General features: G+C 39.1%; 2 protein-coding genes and 1 long non-coding RNA gene across 10 annotated transcripts in view; 1 reads left to right on the forward strand and 2 right to left on the reverse strand.

Moving 5' to 3' along the window:
- The window catches only part of clcn5 (chloride voltage-gated channel 5), a 76413-nt gene extending 72063 nt beyond the window's left edge, over positions 1-4350 (reverse strand). Inside the window, exon 1 of one of the 4 annotated variants that reach the window (XM_033030572.1) lies at positions 4178-4350. The gene's annotated coding sequence lies outside the window, so the exon portion shown is untranslated. Of the gene's footprint in view, positions 1-3740; positions 3837-4177 lie in introns of those variants that run through there. The other 3 variants (XM_033030573.1, XM_033030577.1, XM_033030575.1) reach the window with 3 other exon arrangements.
- Positions 4351-4386: 36 nt separating this feature from the next.
- LOC116979110 lies at positions 4387-22947 on the forward strand. The gene is made up of 3 exons (XR_004413632.1): positions 4387-4490; positions 20829-20985; positions 21664-22947. It is a non-coding gene; the product is annotated as an uncharacterized LOC116979110 (long non-coding RNA).
- Positions 13516-24168, reverse strand: part of shroom4 (shroom family member 4) — a 106657-nt gene continuing 96004 nt past the window's right edge. For all 5 annotated transcript variants that reach the window (XM_033030567.1, XM_033030569.1, XM_033030570.1 and 2 more), the window contains one exon: positions 13516-21017. In XM_033030567.1, the coding sequence (XP_032886458.1) occupies positions 20742-21017 (276 nt within the window). In that variant the 3' untranslated portion in view covers positions 13516-20741. The remainder of the gene's footprint in view (positions 21018-24168) is intronic.

Genomic DNA, 24168 nt, shown 5'->3' on the forward strand with positions numbered 1-24168 from the left:
TATTAAAGATGGGATAGCAGCACATTTGGAAAGTGGTGAAATCATTGGATAAAGTCAGCATGGATTTATGAAAGGTAAATCATGTCTGACGAATCTTATAGAATTTCTTCGAGGATGTAACTAGGAGAGTGGATAAGGACTTATCTGGACTTTCAGAAGGCTTTCGACAAGGTCCCACATAAGAGATTAGTATACAAACTTAAAGCACACGGTATTGGGGGTTCAGTATTGATGTGGATAGAGAACTGGCTGGCAGACAGGAAGCAAAGAGTAGGAGTAAACGGGTCCTTTTCACAATGGCAGGCAGTGACTAGTGGGGTACCGCAAGGTTCAGTGCTGGGACCCCAGCTATTTACAATATATATTAATGATTTGGACGAGGGAATTGAATGCAACATCTCCAAGTTTGCGGATGACACGAAGCTGAGGGGCAGTGTTAGCTGTGAGGAGGATGCTAGGAGGCTGCAAGGTGACTTGGATAGGCTGGGTGAGTGGACAAATGCATGGCAGATGCAGTATAATGTGGATAAATGTGAGGTTATCCACTTTGGTGGCAAAAACAGGAAAGTAGACTATTATCTGAATGGTGGCCGATTAGGAAAAGGGGAGATGCAACGAGACCTGGGTATCATGGTACACCAGTCATTAAAAGTAGGCATGCAGGTGCAGCAGGCAGTGAAGAAAGCGAATGGTATGTTAGCATTCATAGCAAGAGGATTTGAATATAGGAGCAGGGAGGTTCTACTGCAGTTGTACAGGGTCTTGGTGAGACCACACCTGGAGTATTGCGTACAGTTTTGGTCTCCTAATCTGAGGAAAGATATTCTTGCCATAGAGGGAGGGCAGAGAAGGTTCACCAGACTGATTCCTGGGATGTCAGGACTTTCATATGAAGAAAGACTGGATAGACTTGGCTTTTACTCGCTAGAATTTAGAAGATTGAGGGGGGATCTTATAGAAGCTTACAAAATTCTTAAGGGGTTGGACAGGCTAGATGCAGGAAGATTGTTCCCGATGTTGAGGAAGTCCAGAACAAGGGGGTCACAGTTTAAGGATAAGGGGGAAATCTTTTAGGACCGAGATGAGGAAAACATTTTTCACACAGAGAGTGGTGAATCTCTGGAATTCTCTGCCACAGAAGGTAGTTGAGGCCAGTTCATTGGCTATATTTAAGAGGGAGTTAGATGTGGCCCTTGTGGCTAAAGGGATCAGGGGGTATGGAGAGAAGGCAGGTACAGGATACTGAGTTGGATGATCAGCCATGATCATATTGAATGGCGGTGCAGGCTCGAAGGGCCGAATGGCCTACTCCTGCACCTATTTTCTATGTTTCTATGTTTACATGCATTTGGAAAGACAGGGGTTGATTAGAGATAGTCAGCATGGTTTTGTATGTGGGATATCATATCTCACTAATGAAAAAAAAGTAATATAAAATGTTGACAAGGGCAAAGCCATACATAGATTCTAGCAAAGCCTTCGCTAAGGTTCCACACGATAGGCTGCTTTGGAAGGTTAGATCACATGGAATCAAAGGAGAGCTAGCTAATTGGAAACAGAATTGGCCTCATGGAAGGTAGCAAGTGGAGCTGGCAGAAAATTATTTTACATACTTAAGGTCTGTGACTAGTAGAAACAAGGAACTGCAGATTCTGGTTTAGCAACGAAAGACACAAAATGCTGGAGTAACAAAGTGGGTCAGAAATAAACCCTGGAGAACACGAATAGGTGATGTTTCGGGTTGGGACCCATCTTCTGATTAGTGGTGTGCCCCAGGGATCAGTGGTTGGCCCATTGCTGTTTGTCATCTATATTGATGATCTCGGTGAGAATTTACAGTGCATGATTAATAAATTTGCAGAGAGCACTAAAGTAGGTGGTTTCATAGACAATGTAGATGGTTATCAAGAATTACAACACGATTTGGGGAAGTGGGCCCCAGGATGAGTAATGGAGCTTAATTCAATTAAGTGTGATGCCTTGCATTTTAGGAAGTCAAACAATGGCAGGCATCAGTGTGAATGGTAGGCCTCTGGAGAATGTTGTATCGCAGAGCGATCTAGGAGTACAAATACATATTTCACTGAAAGTGGTGTCACAGGCTGGTACTGTTGTGAAAAGGCTTTGGTACATTGACTTTCACCAGTTAGAGAATTGAGTATAGAAGTTGGGACATTGTGTACAATACATTAATAGGGCCACACTTGGAGTATTGTGTTCAGTTTTGGTCACCTTGCCATAGGAAATTTGCTTTAAGCATGAAAAGATAGAGAAGATTTACGAGGCTGTTGCCAGGACTCGAGGATCTTAGCTATAGGGAGCGGTTGGGTAGGTTAGCACTTTATTCCTTGGAGCACAGGAGGCTGAGGAGTGATATTTTACAGGCATATAAAATCATAAGGGGAATAGATCTTTATCCCAAGTTAGGGGATCAAGAAATAGAAGATATTGGTGTAAGACGAGGGGAAATATTTACGAGGAATCCGAGGGTTATTTTTTCTTTCCCCACACAAGTGTTGGTGGGTATATGGAACAGATTCCAGAGGTAGTAGTTGAAACAGGGACAATAACAACATTTAAAAGACATTTGAACAGATACCTGGATAGAAAAGATGCAAGACATTCCTCATTCAGGCCAAAGGAAGATTTGCATCATACCACTTTCTAATGAATTGACATATCACAGAACCATAACCTTGGCCAACAAGTGGAATTGTTCCTTTTTCCTGTTTTAGTGGCTTCCCTTTAAATACTTTTACGCTGTTCGTCTCAACTAATCCTTGTAATGTAACTCCATATTCGACCATTCTCTGGATAAAAATTCTTTTAAAACAGAGTTTATTGCAGACTTAAATTTACCACATCTGAATTTCAAATTTTTCTCTTTGTTAACTCAACCAATCCTTCTTATAATTCAATTTGTTTTATATATATTTATAGAGGTGAGTTTAGTGTTTAAGTTAATTAATATATACGTTATATAATCACCAATTATTATTTTGTTGGTGAGGTAAAACTACCAAGGAAAGAAAATGATTGTTCTAATTGTACTAATTTTTAATCAGTTTAATTATTCTTTGAAAAAGTAATAAGGCCATTTGGCCTTGCACCTCTCGACCTGCACCTGCACCTGCACCAAAGATTCTATTTGGTCAGTGCATCGACATGCAAGATGCTAGGATTGTCAAGCCTGGTTTGTGCTGCAGTGCCTCCTCCATATTGACTCCAAAATAGCTACCATAATCATAATTGTTACCAAACATGTTAACCATAAAATTGAGTTAAAACTATCAGGTTCTTTTAATGTCTCATCAGGAACACTTTCAAATTTGTGTCATAATGCTTACTTGGTAAAAATGGAAATCCTTCAACCTTGGCATTTACTTAAAAAGCTATATTCCATCAGTGGCAAATTCAACTCAGCAGGGAATCAAAATAAATACTTATCCCACGTCCAGCTGGGAATGAGCCTCCTAATAATCTACAGGAAAATTTCCACAATTTACCCAGCAGTTTTATCCAAACCAAAGCAGGAGTCTTTCCTCCTCAAATGTAGGTACATCAAGAGTCCCAATAAGAGCCAAACACGTCTCTTTTCACTCTGTACAATACAGCAGCAATACGATCGCTGATTCAAAAACGTCCAAACCGAGCTCTTGTAAGTATCATAAATCAAATCGCAAAACCGTTTAAAAATAACTTGAAACGAAACATTCCCATGTGAAACGACCTATACTCACTGGGTCACTGCCGTCAAAAACGCAGCTTATGGATCAACAAAATGCCCCATGTAAAACAGGAGAAAATAAATCACATGATAAGTCTTGAGCAAGTCACTTCCCTGCCTGTCTGTCTAAACGGCTCAAATAACACGCTAACATATGAGACCAGCACTTTAATGACTGATACGTTGCACAAATGTCGGTTCCTGGTGAAAACATCAATTAAAAAAAAGGCTTTGGAAAATAAGACAAAGTTTTTTTTAAAAGGCAACAATATAACTGGCCACTACACCTTTATTGATACAGACTCAGGCGCATTAAGTCGACCGAACGTACAAGCAGCTCGGGCACGTCAACAGATGACTGGAATTAAACCCGTTATCTATTAAAAAAATTAAAGGTAAATGAGCAAACATGATCCCAGGTGGGCGGTGAGAAAGAAGTGAGTCACCCACCTGTCAGCTGAGCCGGAGCCTCCCAACCTGTTCTGCCCCGTTGCCCCGGGTGGGATGGCGCTCAGAGGCCGGCGTCAACGGGCCAGGAGGGCGGGTTGAGCGGGTACATTGCGGCCCGATCAGCGGTCGCAGGCCGAGACCCCACGTCTGCCACTCAGCCCCTCCGCCGGCTTCAAGCGCTGACACATCACAGCCCCTATCTGCCCCGGAAGTGATAACGCACCCGGAATCACCATAGTTACTGGGCCTCGTAAACCAGGCAAACTGGAGGAACAGCGCCTCATATTTCGCTTGGGCAGCAGACAACCCAGCGGTATGACTATTGATTTGTCTAACTTCAAGTAACCCTTGCATTCCCTCTCTCTGCGTCCCTCCCCCCCATAGTAGTTCTCCGACTAGTTTCACTGTCCTCCTGGATTAATTTTACTGATAGTATGCCTTGTCATTGTTGCATTCCCCTCAGCCAACAATGAACCATTCTACATTTCCTAGATGTGTAGGAAGAAACTGTAGATGCTGGTTTACACCGAAAATAGACACAAAATGCTGGAATAACTCAGCGGGACAGGCAGCATCGCTGAAGAGAAGGAGTGGGTGATGTTTCAGGTCGAGACCTTCTACGGATTTGATTGCTTGATAATTTCCTTTACTATGGTCAGCTTTGATCTGTCATGTTCACATCTTGCCCTTCCATATTTCCCTCCCACCTGCTAACCTCATACAGAGATACAAGGAATGCTGGTTTGCAAAGAAAGATACACAATGCCGGAGCATCTCTGGAGTCTCAGATTCTGAAGAAGGATCCCAACCTGAAACATCATCTATTTATGTTCTCCAGGAATGTTGCCTGACTCGCTGAGTAACTTATGCACTTTGTGTCTTTTTAGCTAATTTCACCACTGTCTTGGAGTAGATTGTCTGCTTTAGAAGTCAAGGATTGGGCATGCCAGCGAGTTGTGGATTTGGCTTGGGAATGGCCTCTAATATCGAGTTAAAAAATACGAGCAGAGGCAGCATTGGATGGACCCCTAGAGGTGCTTGATATAGATAATCACAATTTTGTGATTATTTTGTACTTGAAAGATAATCCAAGGCTTCTTTAATGTAAATATTTTTTAAACTCTTCTCCCTTGCTTGATATACTCTCACCTCCATAATGTGTGCTAGCTCATCATTTTTTTTGTCACTAAAATTGAAACTATCCTATGCACTGTCTCTGCCATTTCCCACCCTCCCACTAGGCCCAGCTAAGTCCTATATTTAGTCCCACTCTTGATTCCCATCAATATCTCCTATTTTCTTCATTTTCTGCAAACTAATCTTGGTCCACAAGACAGACCCATCTCGTATTACTTGAACACCAAACACTCCATTTTCTGGTAATCTAAATCTTTTGTCTGCTTTCTCAGATATTGTGTCCTTCTTCAAATGTGGTTATTTATCCTCTGGGGAAAGTAAACACATTTTTCGCCCTTCTAGTATACTATCTATTATAACTATTTTCAAACTCCGCTCACTCCATGAACTTTAACTAGGTTGCAGTCTCCCTAATCCATATTTATCTTTTCCAGGACTCTTGTGAATCCTTTGTTAGCTTAGTTTCCCGCTTTCCGTCTCCCTCCTTTCACAAATAGGGGTGCTTTTGGAGGGACCTTTTTAGAACCTATATAATTTTGATAGATCATGAACAAAGTATCCACCATCTCACAACCACTTATTTTAAGAACCTGAGATGCAGACCATCATATCTAGGCATTGTCAGCCTTTAGTCCCATTATTAAACCCAAGTACCTTTTCTTCAGTGATAACCTTAAGTTCCTCCATCCTATTCACTCTCAGATTTGTTTTTATTGGTATTCTTCCGGTTTCTCATGTGAAGACAGATTGAAACTATTTGGTCAGAGCCTGCCATTTCCTCATTTCCCATTATTAATTTCCTTATCTCACCCTCAAGGGCACAAACATCTACTTAAGCTACGCACTTCCTGTTTTTCTCTTTCTTCAATATTTGTAGAGCCTCTTACTGCCAGTAAAGATCTTTTGTTAACTTGTTCTTACTTCCTTCCTCTTTATTTTTTTAGTTCTTTACTAATTTCTCTTATGTTCCCAATTTTCTGCTCTGCTAATTATATAGCCTTTGTTTTAATCTATTGCTTCCTTATTATCAATGCATAGATCATTCTTCCTGGAAAGTCTTTATTTCTTAAAAACATACCTTTATAAATTATGAAATCGCCTTAAATGGCTATCAGTGCTTTCAGCATTTAATCTATTTTCCCAACCCACTGACTTTAAACCTTTGATAAATGGGGTTAAGGTAGATGGGAGATGGGTACAGTACTTGATGGTGAACATGGTAGAGCTAAAGGCTCTATGGCAATTGTGACATAGAAGACCTCCATCCATGTACAAAGCTGACTCCGAACCTCCAGTTGCCTATCACTTTTATTGTCCTTCTCAGTCCAACCACTTGCATTGTTTCAACAAACCTCAGTGTAAGCTTGAGTGCTATATCTCATCTTACAATTTAGCCCTCTGCATCTCTTGGGGCTCAACATTGTATTCAACAATTTTCAGCATCCAGCCTAACTCGCTTGCTTAAAAACTCGAGGTCTGTTGCAAAAGAATGGAATGCTGGAATTGTTCAACAGATGGAGGGGAGAGGGCAAGGACGGCATTTTGTGTCAATGACCCAAAAAGGAGTCAATGATCTGAGGTGTCAGTAACTTGATTTCAGAAACTCTTTCTCTCAATATTTGTGTGAGCGCTGTCTGGCACTTTGAGAGTTTTCACATTTTCTGTTTCAGTTTCAGATTCCAAGCACCTGCCATTTTTTGTTTTGCCAGATCTGATGCACGTTTTTCATGCCCCATGGATGCTGCATCACCAGCCGGACTATCCCTGCAATCTCCTTTCTTTGAGATTTCCAGCAATTACTATGCTCTGGATGTCATATGTACAGCATTTCTTTCCTTTCTTCTCCGTTGTCCCTTGTGCAGAGATTAGTTGCCAGTACCAGAACTCCAACACTCTCTTATCATTTATTTTCTCAGTCTTAACTCCATCATAGCCATTCCCTTAATTTTCCCTACCCCTTTGCTCTGCAAACTAAAAATACCTTTTAAAAAAAAAATGTTTACCAATTGTGGCAAAGGGTCATATACTGAAACATTTACTGTTTCTTCCTGCCCAACAGGTGAGTTCTCTAAAACATTTCCTGATTTATTCAAATTTTCTGCTTTATTTTTTGCTTTTTAACTAATCCAAATGGACTTATTACTGCTTATTTCTCTACCTTCAATTATCAATAAAGCACCTCCAGCCTTCGTAACGATCTCTATCCAACTTTCCTTCACCTGACTCATCTGCCAGTCAGCCCCTCCTTGCCTTAGTAGCTCTTGCCTCACCCTGTCCCCCTTGCCTTTTCAAATAATGATCTCCCCTCTCCTCCAAAAGGGTCCCAACCCAAAACATAGTCTGACCATTTCTTTCCACAGATGGTGCTTAACCAGTGTGTTCCTCCAGCAGTTTTTTTTTTTGCACAAGCAAGGTCTCGTTGACATTACCATCAAGCAGTGTTTATTCACCAATAACCTGCTCAGCAACACCCAATTTTGGTTTTGTCTGGTCCAATTGACTTATGACTGCATCAAAGTATTGGTCAAAACATGGTCCAAAACTGACTTCCAGTGTTAAGGAACCTTGACATGAAGGTAGCATTTGATGAAATGTGGCATCAAAGCGCTCTGTAAAATTGAGATTGATTAGTAGGACACATACAATTGACATTCTTGGGGATGACCACTAGGTGATTTTGCTACCACTCAGACACATCTTCAGTTGTGTACCTCAACGTCACTGGGTGTTTCGGCCTTTTATCACAAGACACCCTCAGTCGAGGCAGGCCCACCGCAGGGTGATCAAACCTGGGTGTGTGTCTTATGGTTAGCCTCTAGATGGTCATGTGGCAGCCCAGACAGCATATTTTCTCTTCAGCCATTGCCAGTGACTGCTCCTTTCAGCGGCATTGGCAAATCTAAGGGAAAACACTCCAAATACCCTGCACTAACGAAGATGGCTGAGGAATGCATGGCTGTAGGATTTCTTAAGAGCAGTGTCTGGGCCCAACTTCTTCCTGCTTAATTTAATCCATACAACCATGTTTCTTGCATCATAATACTATATTAGCCAAGGATGTTTTGCAACATATGTGGAATTTCATTTGCCATACAGTCATACCAATAAAAAGCATCAACACACAAAATACATTTTAACATAAACATCCACCACAGTGATTCCTCCACATTCCTCACTGTGATGGAAGGCGAAAAAAAGTTAAATCTCTTCTCTTCTTTATTCTCCTGCGGTCGGGGACCTCGAGCCTTCCGTTGACGAGACGATCTTAGCCCCTGTAGACAGTGGTCAGGCCCTCTTCGTCGGGGCGATCAAGCACCTGCATTGGGGGGGGGGGGGGGGGGAATATCAGCTCCCCCGCGCCGGGCGATCTGACCCCGGGTCAGGGCTGGTCGAACCTTCTGCGCCATTGGAGCTTCCCGGTATCGGTCTCTACCCGAGACTGCGAGCTTCTCGGTGTTAAAGTCCACAGTCCACGGTTGGAGTGTTGATCCCAGGCAAGGGATCGCGGGCTTCAATGGTAAATCCACGTCCCCGCGGTGGGGCTCAAAATCAGTCCCAAGCAAGGCCTCCAGCTCCACGATATTGGAGATACGACTGGAGATATGATCCGGAAAACAATCGTATTTCCGGCAAGGTAAGAGATTGAGAAAAAAGTTCCCCCTCCCCCCACATAAAACAAACCAGAGAACATTAACACAAACTTTTAAAACACACTAAAAATAACAACAAAAACCCCAAAATGACAGACTGTTGGCGAGGCTACCATCGTCGGCGCCCCCTGGTGGTATGAGATTGCGAGATCAGAGCTGGGAATGTTTAACAACGATTATTGCTCAATGTTCAATTCCATTTGCAGCTCCTCAGCAAATGAAGCAGTCAATGCCTGCATGAAACAAGAACTGAACAAAATTTAGCATGGGCTACAAAGAAGAAAGTAACATTTATGCCACAAATGTGTCAAAAAATGCCTGTCGTCCAAAAACAGAGTTGCCCCCCCCCATACTTGATATTCAATGGAATTAACATAATCAAGGCCCTCAACATCAACACCAGCAACCTTTGAATCAGCCACATAAATACTGTCAGGTCTGGTCAAAAAGTAGGTTAGAGTTTGGGTATCCTATGACAAGGTTGAAAGGAAATAGTAAAAATTGGAAAGAGTCATGGTTTTCAAGGGAAATTGGACACTTGGTTCGGAAAAAGAGAGAGATCTACAATAATTATAGGCAGCATGGAGTAAATGAGGTGCTTGAGTATAAAGAATGTAAAAAGAATCTTAAGAATGAAATTAGAAAAGCTAAAAGAAGATATGAGGTTGCTTTGGCAAGTAAGGTGAAAGTAAATCCAAAGGGTTTCTACAGCTATATTAATAGCAAAAGGATAACGAGGGATAACATTGGTCCATTAGAGAGTCAGAGTGGACAGCTATCTGCAGAGCCAAAAGAGATGGGGGAGATATTGAACAATTTCTTTTCTTCGGTATTCACCAAGGAGAAGGATATTGAATTATGTGAGGTAAGGGAAACAAGTAGAGTAGCTATGGAAACTATGAGATTCAAAGAAGAGGAAGTACTGACACTTTTGAGAAATATAAAAGTGGATAAGTCTCCAGGTCCGGACAGGATATTCCCTAGGACATTGAGGGAAGTTAGTGTAGAAATAGCAGGGGCTATGACAGAAATATTTCAAATGTCATTAGAAACGGGAATAGTGCCGGAGGATTGGCGTACTGCGCATGTTGTTCCATTGTTTAAAAAGGGGTCTAAGAGTAAACCTAGCAATTATAGACCTGTTAGTTTGATGTCAGTGGTGGGCAAATTAATGGAAAGGATACTTAGAGATAATATATATAAGCATCTGGATAAACAGGGTCTGATTAGGAACAGTCAACATGGATTTGTGCCTGGAAGGTCATGTTTGACTAATCTTCTTGAATTTTTTGAAGAGGTTACTCGGGAAATTGATGAGGGTAAAGCAGTGGATGTTGTCTATATGGACTTCAGTAAGGCCTTTGATAAGGTTCCTCACGGAAGGTTGGTTAAGAAGGTTCAATTGTTGGGTATTAATGGTGGAGTAGCAAGATGGATTCAACAGTGGCTGAATGGGAGATGCCAGAGAGTAATGGTGGATGGTTGTTTGTCAGGTTGGAGGCCAGTGATTAGTGGGGTGCCACATGGATCTGTGTTGGGTCCACTGTTGTTTGTCATGTACATCAATGATCTGGATGATGGTGTAAATTGGATTAGTAAGTATGCAGATGATACTAAGATAGGTGGGTTTGTGGATAATGAAGTAGATTTTCAAAGTCTACAGAGAGATTTATGCCAGTTGGAAGAGTGGGCTGAAAGATGGCAGATGGAGTTTAATGCTGATAAGTGTGAGGTGCTACATCTTGGCAGGACAAATCAAAATAGGACGTACATGGTAAATGGTAGGGAATTGAAGAATGCAGGTGAACAGAGGGATCTGGGATTAACTGTGCACAGTTCCCTGAAAGTGGAATCTCATGTAGATAGGGTGGTAAAGAAAGCTTTTGGTGTGCTGGCCTTTATAAATCAGAGCATTGAGTATAGAAGTTGGGATGTAATGTTAAAATTGTACAAGGCATTGGTGAGGCCAATTCTGGAGTATGGTGTACAATTTTGGTCGCCTAATTATAGGAAGGATGTCAACAAAATAGAGAGAGTACAGAGGAGATTTACTAGAATGTTGCCTGGGTTTCAGCAACTAAGTTACAGAGAAAGGTTGAACAAGTTAGGGCTTTATTCTTTGGAGCGCAGAAGGTTAAGGGGGGGGACTTGATAGAGGTCTTTAAAATGATGAGAGGGATAGACAGAGTTGACATGGATAAGCTTTTCCCACTGAGAGTAGGGAAGATTCAAACAAGGGGACATGACTTGAGAATTAAGGGACAGAAGTTTAGGGGTAACATGAGGGGGAACCTCTTTACTCAGAGAGTGGTGGCTGTGTGGAATGAGCTTCCAGTGAAGGTGGTGGAGGCAGGTTCGTTTTTATCATTTAAAAATAAATTGGGTAGTTATATGGACGGGAAAGGAATGGAGGGTTATGGTCTGAGCGCAGGTATATGGGACTAGGGGAGAATACGTGTTCGGCACGGACTAGAAGGGTCGAGATGGCCTGTTTCCGTGCTGTAATTGTTATATGGTTAACTATATGGATATCCTGTCACGCCCAAAAGATTTCTGCCATTTAAAAGATACATATCAGTAGCATTAAAGAATACCATCTACTTGCCTTGATGAGTGCAGCTATAAAAATATCGAAGCGCCATTTAACATATGGAAGAGCAATGAATTGGCATGATCACACACACACACACACTTTTTCCACATTTTGTTACGTTACAGCCTTATTCTAAAATGGATTAAATCATTTTATTTCAAATCATCAATCTACCCACAGTACCTCATAATAAAAAATGGAAAACAGATCTTTAGAAATTTTTGCAAAGTCATTAAAAAGAAATAACTGAAACTGACACGATAACTTGACCCTATGTCCTGGATTCCCCTACTATGGGCAAGAGACTCTATGCATCTACCCAATCTATTCCTCTCATGATTTTTATTTTTATTCTTTTTACTTATTTATTTATTTATTAGAAGTACAATACAGTGGTACCTTTTTTCAGGTGCCAAATATATGTTGGCATGTTACATTCTATGTACAGCCTCATTATTTATGTATTTATTTAAATGAGAGAGAGGAAAAAAAGGGAGTAGGCAATAGAGAGTAGAAAAAACATATGATGTGTAGTGTGTGAGAAAAAGAACAAAAAGAGAGTGAGGGAGAGAAGTAAAAAAGAAGAAAGAGAGAGAGTAGAAAATAGGAGATAGGAGATAAGTATTTATATTCTTGACCATCTTTCACCCAGACCTGAAACAATTGTTTTTTACGATTTTGTTGCACCATATGCTTCCAAGAAGTCAATAAATGGAGACCAACTCATTAAGAATTGGTCTGGTTTATCTGTTAGGAGGAATCGCATTTCTTCAAGATGTGCTGTGTCCAACATATTTATAATCCACATTTTAAGCGTTGGTATGGGTGTGTTTTTCCAAAATTTGAGTATAAGTTTTTTTGCTATTATTAACCCATAATTAAAAAATGAATTTTGAAATGTGTTTAATTTATTCCCGTCTCCCGTTACTCCAAGTATAATCATTTCAGTGTTAGGCTCCAGTTTTATCTTAAATAATTTTGTAAATATATCAAAAATATATCACACCAGAATTTATGGAGTTATGATTTTATACCTCTATAAGATCACCCCTCATCCTCCTGCACTCCAAGCAATAGAGACTAAGCCTATTCAACCTCTCCCTATAGCTCACACCCTCTTGTCCTGGCAACATCCTCGTACATAGTTGCAAGGTCTGCTGTGTTCATTGGTAGATTACATATCATGCCCATTAGGATATTCTAGAAGGTCTTGGCCCTTCTGCCTTGTTAATATTTTGAAGACCTGATGGAAAAGAGTCAGCAGATCAGGCAACTACTGTCAAATTGGTTACATTTCCCCGAGTGAAAGGTTCATATTATTATCCAAGTCACTAAAATAATTGATATGAATTCTAGTGCAGATTCAAAATTTTTAAAATCCACATATTCCCTAAGAGAAAGATAATCTCCAAAAGTAATGCAGTTCATTTGAAAAATCATAATTCATCTGGTGGCATATTGCCACCTAGTGGTTTCCATGATTTTCTGACATTGATGCCTCATGATTGAAGATCTACAGAGGGGATTATACTGAAGGTATAGGACACTGAACTACAGGTATTATGTATACAAACTGAAAATAGACACAGTGTTACAAGTGACAAACTGTGGACCAAATTTGTGTGTATATAAATATATTTAAAAAAATTAAATATGAAAATATATATTAAAATAATAATATATATAAATGAGAGAAACTATTGTTACAATTCAGACAATTTGATGCCTGGTTTACTATTTGTCATCCAGATTGGAAATTTTGACCAGCTTGTTTATCAAGCCAAATGTATAATCTAATTGCATTTGGTAAACTTCAGACATCAATGAACCTTTTAGATTTGGGGTTGCACTTTATACATGCTAGTCTTATTACTTTGTTAAATAAACTATATGTGAAGAAACATTTAAAATGCTTTGATGCATTCTAAATAATATGAACAAGTGTGTCAACCACAGGCTTAACAATGTAGCAGAATTTTATTGGTATTTAGGAAACATCCACAAATTACAGAGCTCATTCCAAGATGTTCCACTAAATTTTTCAAAATAAGAATTTAATCTTCCATAGGACAGCTTGTACATGTACATTATTTACTATATATTCATAATGTTCCTTTGTCTCATACCTATCAAGATTGGCATATATCTTGAAATTTACTTTGAAAGAAACGTTCTAAAGAAACTAATTACAAAACTAAAATACATAAATTTGCATATTAAAGAATTCATTTGGTTAAAGTGTCAAAACAAAATCAAATGTTTGAAGAAACATACTTTAGATGATATTCTGTAATGTTGCTCTCAGTCACTTCTGACCAAAGTTTTAAATGTAGTGAACCATGAAGTAAACCTTGCTGACATCGTCGATGACAGAAATCAGTTTATGCCGATAAATTTGTTCAAAGATCTCCAAACTGAAGATACAATGTTGTACTTAACAGTAATAGTTCCCAGTGTTCATTTGATTGCCAAGCACTTTCTGTCCATTTATTATGTACACGGCAAGACAATGTAACATTGAATTTAAGTAGATAGGAAAATTGGACATTGATTGAGAAAATTATTAGCCAGTGAACAGATGGTAATTGAAATTTGGAGAACTTTCTTTGAACAAGGATGGATTCATTTATTGAAACTTAAGTTCTGAGCCAGCAAGGTTAAGGTACATAACTCTCTTCATGTCTAAATGTTTTATAGATTTAGCTACATAAATGCAGGAATGAAATAAACAGGAATTATCTAAAATAACTAGGGGTAAGCTATTTTATAGTTATGAATTACATTTAAAGATTCAAAATCTAACTTTTCAAATGAATAGTTCAATCTTAACAGGGTCACAGAAAAATACCAGATTTGGGTTTTTCTTTTAAATAAGACTACATGAATATCTTTGTCCTTGCTGACATTTGCATTTTCCCTCCATGAGGACTAATATTCTACTAAGTTGTTTTAAAAATTTAAACACAATTCACAATGAATCATAATGTATATACAATATAAAGCTGTTTAATCAGGTGTTTATGTAAAATAGATATTACAATTGCATTTAGATATTCTCAAGCTAAATATCACACAAAGATTAAATCAATTTGCATCACATTTGACTCGTGAATTTTTGCCAATAGCCAATATGTGTAATAAAGAGGCAGAGACCTATCAATTTACTGTTTTGTTACTATTATTTCAACTATCTACATTTTTGTTTGTTTTTTGTTTTTCAAAGCAATACAAAGAAACAAAATGTTTGGATTGCAGATCTATTCAAACATTTCTCATTAATCAAATTGGGATCTGTTATATACAGTAAAAAAAATAAATTATTCACAGTTTTTATACATTCTTCAGTTAAACCTTTATATTTTTTTAGTAGATTCCAAAATCACTGCACTCTCCTTTTGGATGATGTGCAATCTTCAGCTTTAATTTGGTAAACGCTTCATGTACTTTGGATTTGTGCAAAGGTTCAGCTTCATGATGCAGTGCTGCACATTCATGAAACTGTGTATTTTGTTGCCTCCTAATTAATACTGGATATCGGACTGGGATAAATTACAAGAAAATGTCATGAACAAATTTTCCAAAATAATCTCTTTTGATGGCTTTAATCTGTAGCATTTGGGCAATCTATAAGCACCAAATTTTTATTCCACCTTTAATTTACTATTCCTATCCTTCTCGACAAACCCACATGTTGTATCGAGCCCTGACAACCCAATAGTCTTGATCTGAAACCTAATGGTTTTCCTCTGATTTTTATGTTACAATTTCCTCCCCACACAAGATGTAATATTTCTACTTTACAACATCCCATACATTGCACAACCACTGCCGACAACCCAGCAATACCAATCCCAATCAGTATTCCAGAATTCTGAATCCCCTCACAGTCCTAACACTATCAAACCAACTTTCTCAGAACTGGTTAAAGGCATCACAATGACACTTTTAAGACAATAGCATCAAAACACTAATTGAAAGAGCAGCAAGAAGATGCTCAGTGTAAAAAAATCTATTTTCAATACCAAGATTACTCAGCATTTCCCCCCCCCCCCCCCCCCAAACAAGGTGGTGGTGGGGATAATTTTGCACAGATATAGTTACATTTTTAGAGGTCCTCACTTATGAAATGTCTGGGATTAGCTGCCACAATTTATGATTCAAGTTCCAAGCTGTCATGGAAAGTTCTGCAAATGTACTGATGTACAATAGAAGGATTTCCTTTAATACTTTTTAGCACCATCAAACTCCATCCATAGCAAATCCAAAGCACTGTCCTGCCACTTCCCCATCACAATCAACTGCAAACATAGTACTTTCACAAGGGAGGTCACTTGGTGAATAAAAATCCTGGCTACAACTTGATCAAATGATAATGAAAAACATACTTTTTGGAACTGTCAAACTCCTAAAGATTGGTTTGATTAGAAGGACTTTCACCCTAGTCTGGGGATTGCAATAACACAGCAATATTATTGGAATGCTCCACTATATATAAATTTAAACCGTATTAATTCATCAGGCTGCAATGGGATTGCAAATTATGTAATATTATGAAATTGGTAAAACCTATCTAGTCAGGAATAATGTGTGTCACAAAATGGACAGTGTCTTTTAATCACTCTTTATTCAGAAATATTTTTGTTTCTGTACTGGCAGAATGCAATCTCAGTCTTTTATCATAATAATATCACAGCCTGATGAGTGCAATGTGCAAAATTCAGTTTGCAAACCTTTAAACATTGGTCCACTGGCTATAACTAATCTTCTTGTGGGTCTGCCCAAGCTGTCATGATTTCACCTTGTCCATTTGGCATGTTCCATTTGTGTCTAAATAAATCTTGGATTTTCTAGGATTCAAAATCTCCATGGCAAGTTTAATGGCTTTAATGAATATGGTTTCTAAATTCAAAATAGATACTTGTAATTAAATAAATGCAAAGCCAAGAGTAGTAAAATAGTAGTAAAACTGGTGACTTTTTGGAGGAAAAAAATAGGTTAGATAGGATGCTTTTATGATGAAACAAGACAAGAATAAAATGAAAGAAAAAGAATAAATTAGGGGATTATTGAAACGGAGTGGAAATAACATTTTATTTTAAGTTGTCACAATCATAGTTTTAGTATTTTAGGATTCAATTTACATTAAGATTTAATGGGGTGCATGTTTCAATAAGGAGCTCGCTTTCCAATAGAAACCCAAAGAAAATACCCAACTTTAGAAATCTGTTCCACTAATCCCACGCTACTCTAAATTCTGGATTGCAGAGATCTCCAGCAGTCCAAGAAATATGTAAATGCAGGAAATAGGTATGAACCCATTGTTTTTGCACGAGGGTGCAGCTTTTAGAATAAGCAATTAAGTATTTTGTAAGAATACACAAACAAGTTTTCCCAGTTTCCTCCCAAATTCCAAACTGTGCTAATTGGTTACTGTAAATAACCCCCGTAGGAGTCGATAGACATGTGAAAGTGAAACAAATGGGGAAGTAGGCTTGATGGGCTAAATCCAAGAGCTGATATTGATGCAATGGGTCAAATAGTTTCCTTCTTTGTCTTTAGAGATTATGAATGGTGTGAGAATTCTTGTAGTTACACTGGAAAGTCCTACAACATTCTTAGTCATCTTTGGTGAATGAGTAAAAGGACACAATTCTGAGTTACGATTTAAATAATGAAAAGGACATTATAATGTGTAATTTTCCTGTGTGGTAGATCCAAATTTTCCCCACAGACTACTCACAAACATGGTGTTGAAATGCACTTGCAAAACATTTGTACTCTCAAGGGGGAATGTACATTTGCAGTTTGCTACTTAAAAAGAGCAGTTTCGCCACCTGGTGGACCAGAGATATTATGTCGTTTTGGGATGGGCTGGGTTGGTTACAGACATCTTCAGTTTTTAACTGAAGCATCTCCATGGACCCAGGTTGGTGCGCAACTTAGAATATCTGCTCCAGGGAACCCCACATGTCCCAAATGAGATTTTCAATATCCAGCCTCTTCAGTTTCTCCCATCCTTAATTGCGACCAAACAGAAGAGAGAAAGTGAGGGAAAATTGGAAGAGAACGAGAGAGCAGTTGGTTAAGTTAATGTTTGTGTGGTATTCTCATGCATCATTGGGGGATTAACATCTTTAAATTGGTAACATTCTGAATTAGAAGTCAAGACAGGTTAAAAAAAAAATGTCTACTTAAAATATAAAGCACTGGCCTTGTAATATTGCCTGTGATTTCTAATCTGTAATCAGTGGCACAGGATTAGATACATTATTTTTCTGCTTTGTGATATCTTTAAGGCCATACAGGACAAAGAAATCCCACACATTACTCAAAACAAAATGCTGAAAATAAAGAACGTGGTGAAATACTGAAAATAAAGAACGTGGTGAAATGAAAATATTGATAAACGGCATACAATTTAAATATTTATCTAATAGTAACAGGAAATGGTCGCTCAGCTTCTCATAGTGTGTAAAGACTTTCATCAATCAGGCTTCAGTTCTGGTTTAATGAATACCGAGTGGTGGCCAGCGTTACCAATGTGATCTTGGGCAGTGGTTGAGTTCTTACATATTTTTAAAGGACACCAGGAGGCTCCATTTTTATCCAGATTCTTTTTAAGATAGGCAGACCAGATTTCTGGACCCAGATACAAGGCATAAAACTTTCATCAGGTTAACTTTGTGTGGCTGAAGGGGATAGGAATGTTTTCTCCCAGCCCAGCATAAACCTTGCCACAATAACATATCCGCTGCTACCGATATGCCCTTCCCTGCATCTTGCTCTCACAATTAACTTTCTAATCATCAATCATTAATGCATACTTCAATTTCCTGACTATCTGTCCTAATTTGTCTGAATGGGACTTAAGCTGTGGCATAGAGCAATGGTCTGACATGTCTTTTGGTCTGGTTGACTTATGTTGGGGAAAACATGAAACAATAAAACAGACTTCAGGAATACATTTGGCAGATCTCTGGCAAATCTGTAACTTGTGCCTTGATTATCTATCAGGGCCATTCGTTCAGGAAAGAAATTTGCTTCAATGCCAAATTTCAAATGAAATCCTGAAAACATTCAATCTGCACTTTCACAATACTGAAGATTTATCTAATGAACAAAATACTGATTGCGACACCCTGATAATAAGTCTCATGGACTACTGTGGACTGCAGTCAAAAGTACAAAAAACAGTATATATTTGAGTAGAAATTCAACAATTACAGTTTTTGAATGCAAGCTTTACTAATTTTAACATGATAACACTCATTTTCAAGTAGAGTTTGTACTGCTACTTTATTCCAATATGCCTGTCAAGCATCCATCCCCACATACCTTTTACTTCATCTTCAAATCCTGCTGGAAATAAAATGAATATCTTGATATTTATTGTGACAGAAATTGATATTGATGACAAATAACTGCTAGTCTGATATCTGTACGGTCTACTCCGCATCTGCTGAACTCAACCACAACTCAACTCGCACACCTGACCATTTCTAATCACATTTAATAATTTGCTGAAAGAACTATGTTTAGTTATTATGGGAATGAAAACAATTATTAATGTAATGCTAACACACTAACCTATGGATGCCACAAGCACACTGTTCTATTATATTTCCCAAGTATGTTATTGACATTTGGGATGAGACAATCGTGTGCCCATTCTATCTTAACCTGTGAATCTGCCAATGAACTTCAAAATTTGCAATGATTTTCTAGATAAATCATGGCTCTGCTGCCTGCGATTAATTAGCAATTTCACTCATATTTTTAACCTAGAAGTGTCATTTTTTAAATCAGAAGCTTCGCTTTGCTCATTTCCTATGCCCCCTGGGTACGATTTGCCCACAGTATTTTGACCAAATCCCACTGTTTCTCTACGGGCTTCATTACCCAGGAAAATTAATGGAGTAGAGCCCAATCCTGTCCCTAGCTAACGTGCACACCTTGCAGCAAAGCTGACTGCCTAATAGAACGTAGATGCTTTTCCGCTTTCTTGTCATCCTGCTGAAGCCAAAGGTTCCATTGTTTGTCTTACTCATTTGTGTGCTGAACACTGGCTTTACTAATAAGCCATGTGAATAAATTAAAAACATTTAAATTTGATTGTTATATATTTAACTTATTGCCTTAAAGCAGCATCACAAAGCTTTGGGTGAGATTTGCATATAGCAATATTATAATGCTTCTGACTGTGAAACTGAGCACTTTAATTCTAAATACTTTATGGGCAACCTGGATTATTCCCCTCACCAAAAAATGGCATCAATTCCCCTTCAAGAATAATAACGTATAAATCCCAATAAATAAGTTGTCTCCATGATTGGTTTTATCAAGCATTTGCTAAGTGACCCATGCAATGTTAACTGTAGCAGCTTATAGTGGATACTGAACCAGAAAATAAATTTAAACAACTACAAAAGTGGAATTTGTAAAAAAAATGTGTTTACAAATACCATTCACTTTAATAGTAACCAAGGACGAATATTCTTCGTGTGCAATTTTCAGCATACACAGTACTGAACTCCAGAAAATGATTAAAAGCTTGAACTAGGAGTCATTTTGAATTATCCCAAATTCAACTCAATTTAGTGTCAAAATTATTATGATCCCCTTGTAATTTTCTTCTAAAGGCACAGCTTCTTAACATTGCACTGGCAGCCCTAGAGTGCTTTGCTCAATTCACCACTTTACATATACAAGTCCAAATATTAAACAAGCAAACTAACTGAAAAAACCATCATACTCAAGCTCAGTACGATTCTCAGCCAACACTGTTTCTTTTTTCCAGAAGCCATACTGGATAATAATCAGAATCAGGAATCCAAGGTGACTTTCTCCCTAACAACTCCGAACTCTAAGCTATTTGTGGTCTTTAAGGTGCCCTATCCAAACACATCATTCAATACCAGATGCTAAAATAACACGGCACCATCCTAAATCCCTGTGATCCAGGGTTGCACTTATGACCAACTGTGTGAACGTTAACACTTCCTTACTTTCACGCAAGTTATTTGCACCAAATATGATAAGGCTGAAGTTCACAATCATCAATCACAAAGAAATTCTGCATTTCATGCCACTGATTATTAACACATTTGGATAATGAATCCATTGCTTTGGAATATGACAGGTTTGCGGTTAGTTATGGGCCAACTTTTATTTTGTGATCTATATTTCAGATGTTGTCTTTGTATACTCCGAGAGATAAGCTTTCTCTCAGACATTTGAGCTGCTCTTCACCAAGCTTGATTTTATCTTCCAGCTCTCGCTGCTCGATGATGAGAGCAGATTTCATCTTTACAAAATGAGTGTAATCCTGGAGCTCATCTTCCGACAAATGCTTGACCAGAATATCATGGACGACTCGCTCCCTGTGATCCACATGTTCTTTCAGCTCTTTAGCCTCTTCAAGTTGTGCTGTGAGTTGTTTTTTCTTTTCATTCAGTGCATGCTGCAAGTTAAAAGGCATTGTGCTGGTCAGTTAAAATTGTCTCATCTTCATTTTATTTTTGCATTTCTCTTTATTGTTACATAGTCACTACATCGTGCTAGAAAACACCTTCACAGAAATTAGTAATCCTTCGGCATTTTCCAGTCTCATTATTATTTGTGTGTGCATGCACAGTGAATGCCAGCAAGCTGTGCCTTTATAACATACAGTACATCACAACTAATCAGTTCTTGCGCAATGTCTACACACATTCGTTTTCACTTTGTTTACTTGGTATTAAAACAAATGCAGGAGCAAAGGTATAAAATCAGGGGCTGGTTAACCAAATTTTTTTGTTGCCCGTATGGGGATCTGAACAGGTTGTTCTGATGAAGGATTTAAGATGAGCGGTGAAAGATTTAATAGGGTCAACTTTTTCACTCAAAGGTTGGTACGTATATGGAATACATGTATATTACAGCATTAAAATTCACTTGAACAGGTACATGGAGAAAGGTGTAGAAGGATATATGTGCTAAATGTGTGCAAATGGGACTAGCTTAGGAGGGGCATCTTGATCTGCATGGAGTTGGGCCAAAGGATACATTTCCGTCCTGTATGGCTCTACGACTATGACCAGAAACATTGACCGTTTCTCTTCCCACAGATGCTGCCTGATCTGCAGAACCTTTCCAGCAATTTTGGTTTCTAATGAGCAAATCATGTCTGATGCATCTGATGGCAATTTTTTCATGAGGAAAAGTAAAATGAATGTAATGAATTTCATGAATCTTCACACAGATGACATTTTCTAAGGTCCACATAAAAAAAATTGATTAGTAAAATTGAAACCCATGGAATTAAATGGTAATGACTTAAAATATAGAAAGCAGTCATGGCAAATGAGTGATTTTAAGACCAGACCATGGTAAACATTGATGATCAGCAAGGATCAATGTTCGTACTGCCTTTATTGATATATACTTCAATGTAGGTGAGGAAGATAGAAGTTAACTGCAAGAGGGCATAGAGCAAAAACAGAGGAATTTTATTGAATGTTTATATTATTAAAAATGGACAGGCCACAACACTTCAATTCTGGTCAACAAATTTTGGGACGGTGTGTAGGGCATCACAAGGTTGGAGGAAATATTCCATGGATAAGGTATTTCAGATACCAAGTTAGACGAGATACACTTTGTTTGTTTGTTGGAAGGTTGAAGAAAGACAGCTTGATGGATGTGTACAACATCCTGATGAGTTTTGATAAGGTGAATGTAGAGAAACTATTCCTTTGTGGATGGTTCATGGACCAGTGGACACGAATGCAAAGATTGAATAAGGAAACAAAGAAATACTTAAATATGCAGACTGAGCGAATTAAATGGAAAATTATTTATAGAGATACAGAGAAGATTTGGGGGCATGGGATGGATTAAATTGTTCCGAAGTAGCTCGCCTGGATCTGAGGGGAAAAATGACTACATTCTGTGTCAGAGTTCCATGATTTGATTATGATGATGGGATCTTTGACAACCACCCAAGCCAACTGATGATGCCTGGGTTTATTATCTCATCAAAGATGAGTGCAACCTCTGTTAGTGTAAACTTCTAAAAGGAGTGAGGGGGAGAAACAGGAAACACACCCGAAATGTTGTGTACGGTTTTACCATTTAAGGAGAAATCCAGTAGACTAAGCAGGGCTCGTAATTAACGGTTTCCCGGGTGCCAATTGCCACCTAAAGTCCTGCCAGGCAACCTAAAAGCCGTGCCATTTTGCCCGGCTTGGCAAGCACCAGGGACACCTGCCATTCAACTCTGAGCGGGGCCCCCCTCTCTATCTCCACCCGCCATCCGTGTCTGGGCCTCCGGGCTCCGCTCTATGATCTTTGGCTGGGTCTCTGCTCTCCGGCCGCTCCTCATCCGCCTGCACGGCCGGCCGCCTTGCACATGCGCACTGCCACGGTCTGCACATCCTCCCCCTGCACATGCGCACAACCACGGCCAGCACATAATTGGCCGCCCTGCGCATGCGCACTGCCACAGCAGCTGGTCGGCGCCGGGCACTTTCTCCCTCCCTTTGCATTGTGGGAGATCTGGCCCCTATTGCTGTCTGGTCGCCACCTCGCCGCGACCGCTGAAAACCAACGCAGAATCACTCCCTGGAGCTGGAGTAACTCCTGCTTCAGGGTGCAAGAGTTACTCCAAAAATATTCCAAATTGAATTTAAACTGGAAGTGGTGAAGGATCCACCACCAAACTCCAAACAATAACAGCCTATTGAGCTTTATCTGTTTATTTATTGTGTATATATATGCACTATGGTATATAGACACACTGAACTTTTATCTCCTGTTCTGTACTATGTTTACATATTCTGTTGTGCTGCAGCAAGCAAGAATTTCATTGTCCTATCTGGGACACATGACAATAAAACTCTTGACTCTTGACTTGGACTTAAGCAAAAAGGGTTCTTGGGAAAAAACGAGCTACCTTAAATTTAGTTGCATCTGGTTGGGTAACTATGGTAGGGTGAAGACTATTCCATGTTTTAATTGTGCGGGAGAACTCCATGGAGCAGCCAGCATCTCTGGATAGAAGAAATTGGATGACGTTTTTGGTAGAGGCCCTTCTTTAGACTCCCTCTGGTTTTAGTGTTTTTAGTTTAATTTAAAGATAGTGTGGAAACAGGCCCTTCGGCCCACCGAGTCCATGCCGACCACCGATCACCCGCACACTAGTTCTATCCCACACATTAGCGACATAAATATTACGTTTTGGGTTGGGTCTGAAAAAGGTTCCTGCACATCTTTGGAATGTGGAAGGAAACAAGAGCACCCGGAGAAAACCCACGTGATCAAAGGGAAAAGGAGCAAAATCCATACAGACTGCACCCATATTCAGGATCAATTCCGGGTCTCTAGCACTTTTAGGCAGCAACTTTATGCCCCGTAGTCTTGAACTGAATTAAACATACAGTAGCTGTAAAGGGGGACATAGTGTCACTTAGAGATTTAAGTCTGAAAATTGATAGTTTCTTTTTTTTAGTAACCAAAGTTATCAACTTATAATTTTTTGTATGTTGGAAAACAAAATATAGTGCCATAGCTGGTAGACTTGCTGCCTCACACACCAGAGATCTGTGTTCGATCCTGTCCTCTGGCACTCTCTG

The sequence above is a fragment of the Amblyraja radiata genome, chromosome 12, assembly GCF_010909765.2.
Source record: "Amblyraja radiata isolate CabotCenter1 chromosome 12, sAmbRad1.1.pri, whole genome shotgun sequence".
NCBI lineage: Eukaryota > Metazoa > Chordata > Chondrichthyes > Rajiformes > Rajidae > Amblyraja > Amblyraja radiata.